Below are 14,885 nucleotides of genomic sequence, written 5' to 3' on the forward strand. Positions count from 1 at the left end.
AGTAATTAATTTCAAGCATCAAATAGTTCGTAAGTTAATTAAAACCCGACACCCACCATTAAAAACCGAACTCCACTCATCGACCCTCATATGCCATACCCAAAAGCCCAATGCCTTATCACCCTCCTCCTCAGCCATTATCCTATAAGGCCCCAAAATCGATAATCATTACCACGACATTCTTTTTTTTTTTGATAATTCAATTTCATTACCCAATAAGCCAAAAATCCTGCTACACTAAACAAAGACAATAAATAGCACAATAGCAAAGCAAGGAAAACTACATGGAAATCACAAAGAAAGACAAGTCAACTAAACTAGAACAGCAAGATAGGCTCTATTCAGGCAATGCCCCAATTAGCACACAGAGCATTGTTGACCAAATCTAACCGGTTGAAAACTTTGCCCAGCAGCCGAATGCGTATAGTCTCTTTGATATCACCTAGCAACTCATCATTCGATCTTACCCTATTTTCGAATAATCTGCCATTCTTTTCATTCCATATACCATAAATGTGCCCAGACCAAGCAAGCTTAAGAACTACCACAATGAGGGACTTACCCTTGAATAATAAGGTAGCCCAAGCCAATTCACTCTCCCAGCTACAACCTTCTCGAGAGATGCAACAAAGATTAAGAATGGATCCCCAAAGATCCCTTGCAAATTGGCATTCGAAGAATAAATGATCCCTGTTCTCAGCCTCTTCACCACACAGCAAGCATTTATCCGTTTCAATGGCAAGGCCCATGCGCAGAAGTCTTACCCGAGTAGGAAGTCTGTTTAATAAGGCCATCCAGACGATGATACTATGCTTGGAAATACGACCCGAGAACCAGACCATGTGGTGCCAAGGAACCTTAGGAGCTGGGGGGCGCAGCTTGTCCCAGATATAACTCGTACTAACCTCTTGGACTAGACCCACAAGGATGGGAGTAATTTCAGGCCTGATTTTCAGCAAGTATTTAAAGCTCCAACTGGCATTCTTAGGGGCTTCCATATGCCAGAAGTCGGCATTTATAGCTACAATCGAAAGTTAAAACCCAAATCTACCTACATCACCTTTAACTATCTCGTCTACCTTAATTGACCCTTAAATCGAAATCACCCTATCCCACTTATTAATATCATTAAACCCTAGATCAATCTAAACTACACCCTTACTCATTACCAAATTAAACTCATCTCCCCTATTTAATTTTATTAACCCTTAAATTGAATCCATAAATACCCCTTTTACTACTCCAGTTAAATCTTTTTTTTTTCTTGAACCAACTTAAACAACACCCTTGACCATTACAGACTCATAAAACTAAATCAAACCAACAAACCACGTTGGAGAAAAATGCAAAAAAAAAAAAAAGAAGAGGAAAATTTTCCAACTAAATTTCTAATTGTTTGGAAAGTTTGATCCAATTAAGGACCAAGTCCATTGCCAGCTAAATTGCTGCTTTTTGTCTCAGTCCACCGGCCTATAATGGAATGTCCCAAAACCCTAAAGAAGGGCCCTGCTCTTGCTCTTACTTCTGGGCTTGGGTTTATTTGTTTGAGATTGAAACTGAGCTGTCTCTGTCCTGTAGTGAATGCTGCAAGCAAGCACATCACTGTTCTTTTCTCAATGTTAATGGTCAAATATCAGCTGAGTAATGGCATCACTTGCTGCCCTTTTTTTAATATAAGAAAAGATATGTAATTATAATGATCAATACATGACTGTTTCTCCTTTTGCCCTTGACCATAATCTTTATCTTCCCTTTTCGCAAGTTGATACAAGATTACTTAGTGACATTCTCCCTTACATTTGATCAAGGGAACCCTATTATTTAATTCAATTCTTATGTCAAAAGGAGATGCCATTTATATTATTATAATAACTTGGTTTTCAATTTTATATATTTATAGTTGTTGATGGCCGGTAAATACCTTACATGTAGAAGAGAACCACACTAATTACAACCAAAATCTCATCAATTTTTCAACGCAATTTGTGGTTATTTGTCAAAAACAATATATTTTATTTTCTGTTTTATTAAATGGATTCTGACATGTGTGGAGCTTGATAATTTAAGGGGAATTTGATTAACTTGGAGGTGATTACTCCATATTCAAAACTTAGGCAGCTTCTGCTTTTTCCTTCTGTCAGCGCACCATTTGCAGAAAAAATCTATGAAATTTGCTTCAGTTTTCCTCCATTTCAGCTTTCAATTCATTAATGAAAGACAGTTTACACATGTCACAATCCTCCACCAGCTGCCAAATTGACTTCCTTTTGCTCTATGAAGACTAAAATTCTTCCTACTAGCCTACTTCACCTAACTCGGTACAGATTACACAAGCATACAAAGTTTCCTTTGCAAAGCCATTTGTCTTGTAAATGGGATACAAAATCTTGAAATTAGATTCAAAGAGGCCGATCATTTGACACTTTGAATTTGGTTGGTTAAGTGGAAAGAATATTGAAATGATTAAAATTTTTCATCCCTTCTTTATGTAAAATATTACGTCCGTGCTTACTATAATAATAGATTGTGGTTTAAGAGAAGAGGTTTTAAGGAAAGTGGTCTCTTCACATGCTGCAAAACCATATCAGAACAGCGAAATGAAAATATTAGGCACGTAAACAATAAACAAACACAAGTCGTTCGATAAGAAAACCTTTTCTTTACCCTTTCCTAGTTGCCATTTGCCTGTCTCTTTGATCTTCACGGTTCACCATTCACCAGTGACGGAGCTCCCAAACTTAGGGGTATAATTTTTGTTTAATAATATTTTGGTTAATATAAAAATAAATATTTAAATTTAAAAAATATAAATATTTATTAAATATTTAATCAAGTAAGGGTCGAACTAAAGAATGATAAGTATGTGTTCTCAAATTTTTAGTCTAATTATAATTTAAGTCATTGTAAGTTTAAATATTAGACAAATTAGAAGTTGTCTTTTGAGTTTTGAGTTTTTTTTTTAATTTAGGGTGAATACAAGGTAATATTTGTACAAAGATTTTCAACTATTTGACAATAAACGCTCATACCCTTACATACGTGCTTGAACTCGGGACCTGAAGGATAACAACAATCCCTTAATCACTGAGATCGATTGTTTCTTGAATTTCAAATTTAAATAACTAATAAATATTTATATATTTTTTTAAATAATCAATATTTAATTATGGCTCGATCATTACTATTCACGTTCAAATATTTTGTCCAATTCTGCGCGTGAAAGAAATATGAAAAAGTCAGACAGTCAAATACCAAAAAATAAAAAGAACCACAAATGGGTCAAAAAAATAGTAAAATTTGCTGCTATTAACTTAATCAGTTTGGATTACTATGGTCGTCGTGTTGAGTTCTACTTCTTTCAAACATTTCCTTCTTTTTCTCCTTCATTATCACAAAATTAATTATTGTTTAGTTTTAAAGTTAGTCTTAATCCCACCTTTGCAACCCTCTATATAAGCTCATCTTGTGTACCATCTTCAACACTCATTTAAATCTCAAATCATCTCTCTCTCTCTCTCTCTTAGAGCTTCAACTTTGGCTCTCTTGGAGTTGAAAATGGATGTTTACAAGAGAAGTTTCAGATACGATACTTCAAAAAGGGAAGAAGAGATGGATGTAAGGAAAGGTCCATGGACTGAAGAAGAGGACTCCGTGCTTAAGGCGTATGTCAATATCCACGGCGAAGGTCGCTGGAACTCTGTTGCTCGCTATTCAGGTTAATATATAGTTTTATAGAAACCCAGAATTTTTAGCTTTTTCATTCGTAGTTCGGCACATTGTGATGTGAAATGGGTTTACAGGATTGAGAAGATCGGGGAAAAGCTGCAGATTGAGATGGTTGAACTATATGCGACCAGAAATCAAACGAGGGAACATCAGCCTCGAAGAGCAGCTTCTGATTCTTGAACTCCATTCTCGTTGGGGCAACAGGTTTTTTATCTTCCTGAAATTCAATAAACAGATGGAATTATGAATGATTTTAGCTAATTTTGATCTGTGGAAATAACTTTGAAGGTGGTCGAAAATTGCACAACACTTGCCCGGAAGGACAGACAATGAAATAAAGAACTATTGGAGAACAAGAGTCCAGAAGCAGGCCAGGCAGCTTAAATGCGACGTTAACAGCAAACAATTCAAGGACGCCATGCGTTACGTTTGGATCCCCCGTTTGATCGAACGGATCCGTGCTTCATCACAGTCAACGTCAGGTCCACCTTCCACCATCACCAGCATAACAATCGAGTCTGGTTCGGTCCAAGTTGACCCAAGTCTCCTGCCCGAATTATCCCGCACTTCATCGGGCTCCCAAGTCTCTTCCGTCACGGGCCTGACAGATTGTTACAATCCACAAAGCGTTTCCAACTACCAGAATAACACACGAAACGGGTCGGGTTTTGAAAACGCCGCAGCGGAAACATGGGGCAGAGATGATGTCTGGTTGGTTGGAGGTGGTGAGTCTTCGATGGAGACGGTGTGGAATGAAGAGAATATTTGGTTTTTACAGCAGCAGCTTCATGACGAGTTCTAATGACAGGAATTCGCTTACGTGACGCATCAGATTTTATTATATTATCAAAACATCGTGGCCATACTGTTATCTGACGATGGAGATTATGAAAAAGAAACAAAACAAGGCTAACACCACTAAAGACGGTTGCTTTGAGAATGTAAATGATTCACGCTACTCAAATCAGGGTTTATAGGGATAGGGATAGGGATAGGGATATGTAGTCATTATAGGGTTTTGAGCAAAAAAATATCATCTGCTCCGTTCTCTTGTTTTTCCCGTTCCAACATTCCTAGTTTAATTCTAGTTCAACTTTAAATTTTACTACCGTTAAAAGAACACACAATTTCTTGATGAAAAATATCTCAAGATATGCATGTATGTGTGCGCTCGTTCTCTAATGTTATCGTATGCTAATGCATATGTATGGTTTACAATTTGGGTGAGAGCGTGGGATGGAGAACTCGCCCAAGAAAAGGCTATAGATCTAAATGAATAGGTCGTTTCATAAACAGTTAACGAAAAATTGTGTAACGTCGTTTACGTTCCTTTATTAAGTTAAATAAACAATTATGAATAAAATTTATATCTATTTAATAAACAAACCTCCATAAATAAAAATATATTTGATTTATTTATGTTTACGAATAATCTCGTTTATAAATTTATTAACTCGTTTATTAACTTATTTATCTGATTTTTTTAATATTTTATTTCGTTTGTAAATACAGATTTATTCTTTTACATCTCCTAGGCAAAGTGGAAACAGAATCAGGGGAGACAAATAGTGTGGATCCTCTTGTTATTTTGCACATCATCTTCACGTTTATCCAAGCAAAAGAGTTACATCTCGTGACTGCTGCAACTTGGAGATTCTAGTAAACGCACCTTTGTCATGGAGGCATTGATTCAGTTAATTTAAAATTGGAAACAAAGAAGGGGGGCCTTACCTAAATATTCCCCTGCTGTGCTGCTTTCCCCACTCGGTAAAAATTAACTTCCTTTTTTATTTGATTTTCAATCTTAGCCGAAGGGTCCCGAGCACTAACCGCCGAAGCCCTTGAAATAATCTCCAGTTCCAACAATCTAACCACTCAACTGTTAACTCCCATTGGCCACAATTACTTCAATGATTCTAACATTCTTGTCGGTTTTGTTAATTTTTTTCAACAAACATATGGGGTGCATGTTGCATATCCTAGTTTTAATTCACATTTTCCACGATATAATTCATTGAAGATGTTAATTTAAATAAATAAATTATTAACGTCATTAATAATAACTTTTAAATTTTAGAGGTTATAGATAATTTGTTGTTTTTTAATTTAAGGAGAGAGTTGTAACATGTGATATAAGAAAGAACTATAGACTATTAATATTGTTTGATTCAGAAAATCTCAAAAATATTCGAGAGAACTCGAGAGGGAAATGAGGAGTTTTATAGTAACTCTTAATATCAATGTCAAGTCTAGAATCATCATCATCATTTTTAGGTTGGTAGGTTAAATTGATATGGTCATCTAACAATAGATTTGATTTTGACAATCACGTAAATCTATAAGAAGTCTTCAAAAGAAGATAATTAATCGAAAATTATAAAATCCCTAAATTCATAATTCGCAAACCTCAATAAAATAGAATGGAAAATATGGAAGATAATGGGTCCACGAAATTCTCGAATGCATAAAGAAAGTGTGTTAAGAGTGTACGGGGGGGCATGCATGTAACATATGTATTTTAAAAGCCAAATCATAGGATGATGTGTGATAATTAACAGTATTGAAATTTGAATGGAAACGCATCAGCCAATTGTTTTTAGCATGTTGCTAATTCCTTCCAAGTAAACGTTTTAGTGGGGGTTTAAAAATTGGAATGAGGGCTGAAAATTGGTCTTTCTCCTTCTATAAAAAATGCTGTCACCCCTTACGTTAGCAAGATGGCCGCTCCTTCATTTTCTACACTAACTTCACCCAATTTTATTTTTTATATTTTTCTATTATTAATTTTCTGAGTATCAATAGAAACGGGTGTAAAATTTTATGTTAATGGATAATATTTTAAAATTTTAAGAGAAAATAAATTTATAAAATTGTAAAAACGAAATAAATTATCAGTAGAAATTATCTAAAATATATAGTAATTTAAAAATATTAGGGCGGTGACAAATCCAACTCCCTCCCTCTTTGGTTCATCTCTAACACCAAATTTCTTTATGTTCGAGTTCAAATCCAGGCCCATACTCTAAAAAACAAAGTGAGTCCATATTCAATACCCATCTGCTTAACCCAAGTCTAATTATGAGCAAGAACTCAAGTAAAAAATGCATCGATCTATATCTTCAAACCATGCTAAAGTTTCTACAAAATTCGAAACGGGTCCAAACATGGATCCATCTCATGTTTTGAGTTTAAATTTGAATGTAATTTGATTGTTTTAATTTATTTAATTAATAGTAACTAATAACGGTACACACTAATAAATCTGAGAGTATAATTTTTTAAATCAATTTTTAATATTTTGTCTTCATGTTTTAATTTAATATATTCCTTATACAAGTACAATACCAACAACCTTGTTTCATGAGCTTGGATCATGCCAGACTGCTAATTATTGAATCGATTTTTCCTTTACTCTTTTCTAATCTTCACCAAAAATAAATCAACATGCTTCAGTTCATTTCCCCCCGTACAAGAGCCAATGCCTTGTTATATAGCATACAAGTAAATATCGAACTAGGATTTTATGTTAAGAGAAAAATTTATGAAATTTTAGGGATGGTGAACTCACTACAGCAAAATAGAGATTTAGCGGCGTTTTTTTAGTTATATAGCGGCGTTTTTAAGTACCGCTAAAATCACTTGCAGTGATAAAAAAATGCCGCAAAAAGCGGCGGTCATACCAACGTCGCTAATGTTAGCGGTGTTTGTGAAATAAAAACGCCGCAAAAAGTCAAGTTCTATAGCGGCGTTTTTGAAACAAACATCGCAAAAGGTTGAGATCTATAGTGGTGTTTTTATTTCACAAACGCCGCAAAATATCAAATCTATAGCGGCGATTTTGGATACAAACGCCGCAAAATGTCAGATCTATAGCGGGATTTTTTTGATACAAACGCCGCAAAAAGTCAAATCTATAACGGCGTTTTTCAATACAAACGCCGCTAATTACCATTCTTTAGCTAAGATTAATTGATATTTTGCATATTTCATTTCTTCTCTACATATTATCAATATAAATTTATGAAATTTTAGGGATGGTGAAGCACTTATAAAATTTTAGGATAGAAAATATAAAACAAATACCCAAGTTATATGATAATTTAAAATTTTCAAACGATCGTCCCTACGAACGATCAATCCCTCTCTATCCATCACTGCATACAAGAACATGCACTTATTCTTTATTGATAGTAATGCAGGAGGGGAAAAAGAAGAAAAAAAGGGAAGAAATAAAACAGCATACGGTTTTTGAATTCAAGGCCAAATGCAACGATGATGAGCTATTTTCCAAGTACGGGCATCATCGTCTTGTTCTAGCTCCTTGCACCAAATGATGTCATGGAACCCTCTATTTCTCACGTAATGATCAGTGTCATTATCAGTTTCCTTGTCGTCCTGGTTCGACAAAAGATCACGATTCTGGCATCTCATCACAAGCGCTTTCACTAACAAAATTAAAGACGCCATGCTTTTTTTCTGAACCGCGTCATGAATATATTGTCAACCAACGTAGTCTCTAATTGGCTGCTCAGCCTATTATCCCCTAATATAAAAATCCTTATCTACGGTTATGAATTTGGCCAACCAACGATATTGATGCAAGTAAATCCAAATATTATTGCCGAAGGGAAAAGAGTGTGAATCAAATTATAATTTGGTTGGCGGGGAAGAAATGGGTTTGGTGAACTAATTACTTACGATTGAAATTGTTTAAAAATTATATATATAGCTACTTGGACGTTAATCATATTCATGCAATCGGTACCTGTAAGTAGTTTTGATCACGTCGTTTACATTAGTCAATGATCGTTGAACGACTTCACATAGTGTTACTATTATCGTATAATAAATTAAAATGGAGGTAAATTATATATTAAGTAGTCACATCTCTAGGTTGTGTGTGTTGTCAATGACTAAGAAATTCTAAATAAATTCTACCTTGTAATTAAGTTATTAATGTCTCGTTTTAATATTAATTAAGTCGGTTTAAATATGTATAATACGTAGTTGCAGGACTCGACTAAAACTTGAAACCAAATCACTAATCACTAAAAATTTCAAGTTGTTTGAGTTCTATTTTATAACTCGACTCGGATTTGAAATTTTTTCGAGTCAAGTTTAAAAAATTTACGAGTTTGGTCAAGTCGAAAAGGTCAATTTTTCAAGTCGAGTTTTGCTCACACATGATTTCTTGAGTAGTTGTGATGTGTGGCAACCTAATTTAAGGCTAATTTTAGATGATTTCACTTTAAAAGGTTATCCCTAATTTTGTTGGTCATTTCCTCTCTTTTATCGCTCTCCTAATGTGTACAGAATGTAGATCATGACTTGGCTTGTTTATTTATGAAATTGTTGAGTATGCTTGTTTTTTTTCTAGGACTTCACTCTGGTAAGCTTGTCAAGGAATGTGATGAGGAAAGAGTAGGTGTAGAATCTCTTGCTATGGATGCAAGAAGTGGAAGCCTATTGGAAGACGATGGGAGTTGAATGTAATGAGGAAAGAGTAGGTGTAGAATCTCTTGCTATGGATGCAAGAAGTGGAAGCCTATTGGAAGACGATGGGAGTTTAGCTTTTGTAAAGAAATCTAGTCTCCGGCAAACAATTGAATCTATGGATGTCTTCCAAACTGTGCCCCAAAACCTTTGGCTGAAAACAGAGAGGGATGGGCAATTGGTATCATGGTAACTGATTAGTGTTCAGAATCTTCAATATTTGCTCGTTATTTCTTTGGTTTTGTGGAATTATTGCTGTTAAATTGGTCGTGTTATGTTTGTTTTCGTGCAAGTCCTTACTTTCCAGAATTAGTGACAAAACAGGCGCATTCTGTATTTTTTTTATTATTTGGTCACGGCTGGAGACATAGTCACGACTCTGGGCATGACGCGGTCTGACGTGGCAGTTTCTAGAAGGTCCAGCCAGCGACGGTTTCTAGAATACTTCCTCCGCACGCCTTCTGGAAGATTGACGAACAGAGTTGCATTAGGAGACTAGTTTAAGTTTGAATTTAAATTAAAAAAACAATTATCTTTAGGATTATTTTATTTATTTTCTTTATTTATCGTTTTAGCTTTGAGAGGCTATAAATACCTACTTTGGGTAAGCCTAAACTAATCATTCGAATTACAATCTTCTTTTCTCTCTAATTTTTTATAAAAGCTTTCTCTTTTTACTTTCCAAGTTCTTTTCATTTTTTTTTTTATTTTTCAAGCTTTGTTTTCAAATCATACTTAGCTAAACTTTTCATAAGCCGAGAGCTGTCGCGATGACTCAATTCCATCGGGAGAATTGAAACGGACCCTTAATATCTTCGGAATATCTCTCTCAATCTCTGCGCTTATTTTTCAAAATCAAAACAGTTTTCAAAATCAAAGATCGACTTTGGTCAAGAGGTTGTTGCGATTAAATGTGTGGGAGGAAGATTCGGCTTATAAAAAGCAATTCGACTTCCTGTGAACACACTTGGCGAGATAGATTCGTCAAGAGGGAATTGATATCGAAATTGGCGGTTATTGAAGCAACAATCCGAGTCGGACGCCACGAACTTAAACAATAATTAATTTACGACAATTGATGTTAGAATAAATTACCGAAGCCGGACTCAAAGATTAACTTGGGTATTTGGTATACAAGATAGAGTCACGGGGATAGCCCTTGTAGACAAAGTAACCGACGTGAATCTCGAAGAGAAAATCTTATTCAATGATCTAAAAGAAATTGAGCCAAAGCGAAACTTGAGGCTATTTTTACCGTATTTATTCACAAACTTTATTCTCTTATTTTTTATTTAAATTGTTTTTATTTATTTTTACCATTTTAATTTTATTTTACCAAACTCCCCATTTTACTATTTTTTTTGTCTGGTTAAAACCATTCAAACATTAATTTGTGATTTTCTAAGTACATGTGAATTCGACCCTTACTTCAATTTACTACAAATTTCCTTATTTATTAACCGAGAAGAAGGAATTTATTTTGACATAAAAAACGACAGTTATCAGTAACCTTCGCCAGTTTGTTCGAGAAGATATCAGCTTTGCGTTTTGATGATCCTAGAGATACATTTGATAGAATTTTTTATAGTGTTTGTTATTTGGAAAAGCACGGATTTGTTGTTACATTACTTCTTGAATAAATTACCGTCAATCAAGGACAGCATATAGGAGAGAGAAAATACTGAAAGGGAGATAATTGAGAATACGGAGGAGGTAACTAAATTGGATGAAGAGATGGAAAAGAAAATTACCGAGTTACAAGAACGGCATGTCGGAGACTAAGAAACTTAAAATTGCTGGTTTGAAGTTGCATGTTGGAGTTCTAAATGAAAATTAGCTGCTGCCCCTTTGGAAGTCGCCATGGTTCATAATGCCAAGACTCCTGGAGCACAGGTGATGATTATTGTAGTTAAATACACGGATTCGATAGTAGCCATCTAGAAATGGTACATCAGTCAAGATTATTTTGATCCTTGGATCTCAATGCACATAGCTTATGGTCTTTGGCGTCAGGTACGTTTAGAAGCCAAAAATGGACCTGCTTCCAAGGTTATATACTGAAATTTCTTAAAACCAACTTTTGTGGAGCCCTTTGTTTATGGGTGTTCTTTTATTCTTTAGCCATTCAATTAATTAATTGATTTTAAATTGAATTAACTGATAAAATACTTTAAAAAAACTGTAATCATTCATGAATTAAACAAATTTTGATGATTGACCTATTAATTAAACTAATTCAATTCGATTCAACTTTAACAGAATAATGAACGGCTGTAGTTAAAGATAAAAGAATTTAGAAAAACCAGAGGTTACACCCTTGTTTTGGGATCAGTGAAAAGAGGATGTTAGACTTGTAAGTGTCAGCTTCTCGAATCGAAGATGGTTCAGGAGATTTTACCACCATTGCTGAAGGAATATCACATGCTCCAGGCCACGGTTCTAGCCGATTTCGAATCAAATATGTGAAGGTATTTACAATGAATACATTATCATTGGCAAGGAGAAGATCAATTTGACACTTATTGGGGACGGGATGGAAAAACTATTATCTCAGGTAACAGGAGTCACGATGATGGCTTGAGGACGATCAAGACTGCAACTGTTGGTAATCTAAATCTTTGTAGTTTTAGATGGAAGATGATTTAAATAAAAGTTTGGGGCTATTTCTTATTATTCTTTCTTGAATCATGAATGTGTGCAGAGATAAATGGTGATGGATTTGTTGCTTCTGGTGACACTTTCCAGAATGTTGCTGGACCAGAAAAGAAACAGGCAGTGGCATTGTTAACTAAAGCCAATTACGTGGCATTTTACAAGTGTAGAATAATTGCACACTAGAGGATACTCTTTATGCTAAAAGAGGATATCAGGTTTTTAGGGAATGCGAGATTTATGGGACGGTGGATTTTATTTTTGGTGATGCAACAGCTGTGTTCCAACGTTGCAACATATTCGCTCGGAAGCCACTAGAGGGACAATCAAACACCGTGACGGCCGAAGGAAGAAACGTTTCGACCACACCAGGAGGCTTCGTGATCCAGAACTGCATGATTAGAGCAACTTCAGAATTGATTGCATCTGAGTATCCTGTAGAAACATACTTAGGTAGGCCTTGGAAAGATTTTTCTTGAACTATTGTGATGCAGAGTTACCTCTATAGGAGTATCGATCCTCGAGGATGGATGGAGTATGATAACAGAAGCTCGGGCTTACGCCGAATATGATAACAGAGGTCCAGGTTCAGCCACACATGATAGAGTGAAATGAAAAGGATTCAGGGTGATTGACTCCGTTACTGCTGGTCGATTTACAGTCCTGAAATTTATCAATGGGGACACGTGGATTCCACCAACTGGAGCTCCATATAATCCGAATCTCGATGATGACGCATGGATTCCAGTTACTGTAAGTCCATATGATGCAAATATCATAAACTGATCTGATTCTCTGGGACAGTGTTTTCCGACACCTAAAGTCCTTACACTGCTTTTTAGCATTTTGATAATAATAATAACAATTTAGCTTCATGCAGGCCTGTAATGTTCTGCAAGTATAACCATTTCGATTTGTTTACATCAAGATCAAGAAGACCCATTTTATATGACACGAATATACCACATTGGCAACTTCACCTATTTTTCCGAATCATCTGGCAACTTTCGAGTTTCTTCCCCTAGAAGTGAACCAGAAACCTGCTGTTCTACCAAGCTGTGACCATTAACATGCAGTAGCATTCAGAAAATCCATTTGTTTCATTTTATGGCTATCGTGCACAAAAGTGAGCATCACTTTAACTCATGTTGGGAATGATTTTTTTTTAATCCAAAATTGTAGAGTGAGAGTAATATGTACCTAGGAGATCATGGTCATGTTTTTCAATTATAGGAAAGTTTTTGTAAAATTGAACAGAAATCAAGCTTTCACTCGAGCCGACTGCCGGAGCAGGAGATCCCTGTATCATCACATTTGCGCCACGCCTATAACATATACCTGCAAGCAATTGTAGAAAGATGTCAAAACATTCTTTTACAGATGATTAAGTTACAATTGTTTTTGGAGGAATTGAAATTGTCCCATCATCCATGATAGATGTCATGGCACAATCACTGCAACAACCAAGAACTATGATGCCATTAGAAAGACATGGTTAGAACAGAGAAAGCTTCTCAACGAAGTTTAATCTAAAAATATATGTGATTGTACAAACTAAAGTTTCATTCAGCATTGCCAATCTTTTCTCAAAAGACTTGCAATGCAAGAAACTGACGAAGTTTCATATTTGACAAACTAACATGATTCACTTCTCTGATACAGACTTCTATCATACTTGTTGGATGTTCAGGAAAGCTTATAATAGGATGCAAAGATTATTCATGTTATGAAGAGAACAATTTTTTACTTGGGGTTATTTGCTAGAACTCAAAAGGCATAAATACCTTGAAAGAGTATGACAAGGCAAAAGATAACTGTTATGACCATAGCAGAAAGGCTACTATTTGATGATGCCATAGCCTTTGCAACCTTCATCTTCTTCATCGCTTTAATTCGTTTCATCCTGGCCCGTTTTCTCATGGAAAGTCAGCAATCTCCCTCACCAGCTTCTGGACTAAAGCATCCAACAATGGACCTTTAGGTAGCTTGAGAGGCTTCCTAGAGCTTGTCTTCTTACACTTATCCTCTGTAAAATTCGTATCCACCAGTGCCATTAGCTCACGATTCTCTTCTTCTGAACTCTTGTCCACCAAGAATTCCATATTCTCACCCTCAACCCAGCCAAACCTAAGGAACTACCACATGAGTTTATGCCATATTTACCCTTGCCTACTCTATCAAAACTCAAAAGATCACTCCAAACTTCACTGAGAGTTCTCTTTGTTTGTAAATTTGATGAACCATGGCTTTTAGTTCTTTCATCTTCACTGGTTGTTCCGCCACTTTCGATATCTCTTTCTTTCAAATATGAATTATCCATTAGAAGAGAACCTTTACTTCCTCTCAAACCTGTCTTCTAAACTACTGCTTTACAAGACTTCAGGCCTTGTCTAGTGTCTACAGGAATTAATCCCACTTAAATAAAAAACAAACCTATACGTCATAGTCATAGTCTATACACAGTTTGAAACTTTTTATCAAAGCACAACCTCAACTTTGAGCAAGCAATCAATCCTGAATCTGTTAATGAAAATCACATGTTAGTGGTAGAAAAAAATAGGAAAATAAACTGTCAATAGAAACGTTAACTGGGAGAACAAAAAGAAAGAAGACGTACTGGGAAAAACGTCATTACCCGAAAACCCACTGGAACAGTGGAACAGACCAAAAGAGAAATCACTTGAATTGGAAAAAATTCTGTAACTCCCCATAAACCAATAAAGCTTCAAGTTTGATTTTTTTTAATCTTTTAATACAATGTTATCAATAAGGTAATCTTTTGTAATCATTCTCAAAGTACTACTATTTTATGAATTAATTGTTGTCGATTTTGTATATTAAAGGCTAAAAAATTTACTTTTTATGGATGATTAGTTTAGAACGAATGTTGGGTAGAGTCTAATAATCGAGAACCCTATGTTTTTGTTTAACTAAAGCTAGTTAATTTAACTTTACAGATTTTTTTAAACACAAAAAACCATTAATGTGATTAAACAAGTTAGTTTTATTTGATG

The 14,885-nt window shown here is 35.2% G+C and overlaps 3 protein-coding genes across 3 annotated transcripts; 2 read left to right on the forward strand and 1 right to left on the reverse strand.

Annotated features, from left to right (window-relative positions):
• Positions 1–341: 341 nt before the first annotated feature.
• On the reverse strand, positions 342–998 carry LOC120141280. The gene has a single exon (XM_039156203.1). It carries the CDS (start codon positions 996–998, stop codon positions 342–344), a length of 657 nt encoding a protein of 218 aa, XP_039012134.1.
• Positions 999–3,480: 2,482 nt separating this feature from the next.
• Positions 3,481–4,643, forward strand: LOC120141171 (transcription factor MYB78-like). The gene is made up of 4 exons (XM_039156106.1): positions 3,481–3,502; positions 3,538–3,715; positions 3,801–3,930; positions 4,015–4,643. The coding sequence occupies exons 2-4, from the start codon at positions 3,556–3,558 to the stop codon at positions 4,526–4,528; spliced, it is 804 nt and encodes a 267-aa protein (XP_039012037.1). The 5' UTR covers positions 3,481–3,502; positions 3,538–3,555; the 3' UTR covers positions 4,529–4,643.
• A 4,559-nt stretch (positions 4,644–9,202) lies between these two features.
• LOC120141282 (probable pectinesterase/pectinesterase inhibitor 6) lies at positions 9,203–12,657 on the forward strand. Its single transcript, XM_039156204.1, has 7 exons — positions 9,203–9,408; positions 11,213–11,232; positions 11,774–11,824; positions 11,921–12,037; positions 12,148–12,324; positions 12,380–12,451; positions 12,533–12,657. Exons 1-7 carry the CDS (start codon positions 9,203–9,205, stop codon positions 12,655–12,657), a joined length of 768 nt encoding a protein of 255 aa, XP_039012135.1.
• Positions 12,658–14,885: the final 2,228 nt, after the last annotated feature.

The sequence above is a fragment of the Hibiscus syriacus genome, unplaced genomic scaffold (genome assembly GCF_006381635.1).
Source record: "Hibiscus syriacus cultivar Baekdansim isolate YM2019G1 unplaced genomic scaffold, ASM638163v2 tig00110794_pilon, whole genome shotgun sequence".
Classification (NCBI taxonomy): domain Eukaryota; kingdom Viridiplantae; phylum Streptophyta; class Magnoliopsida; order Malvales; family Malvaceae; genus Hibiscus; species Hibiscus syriacus.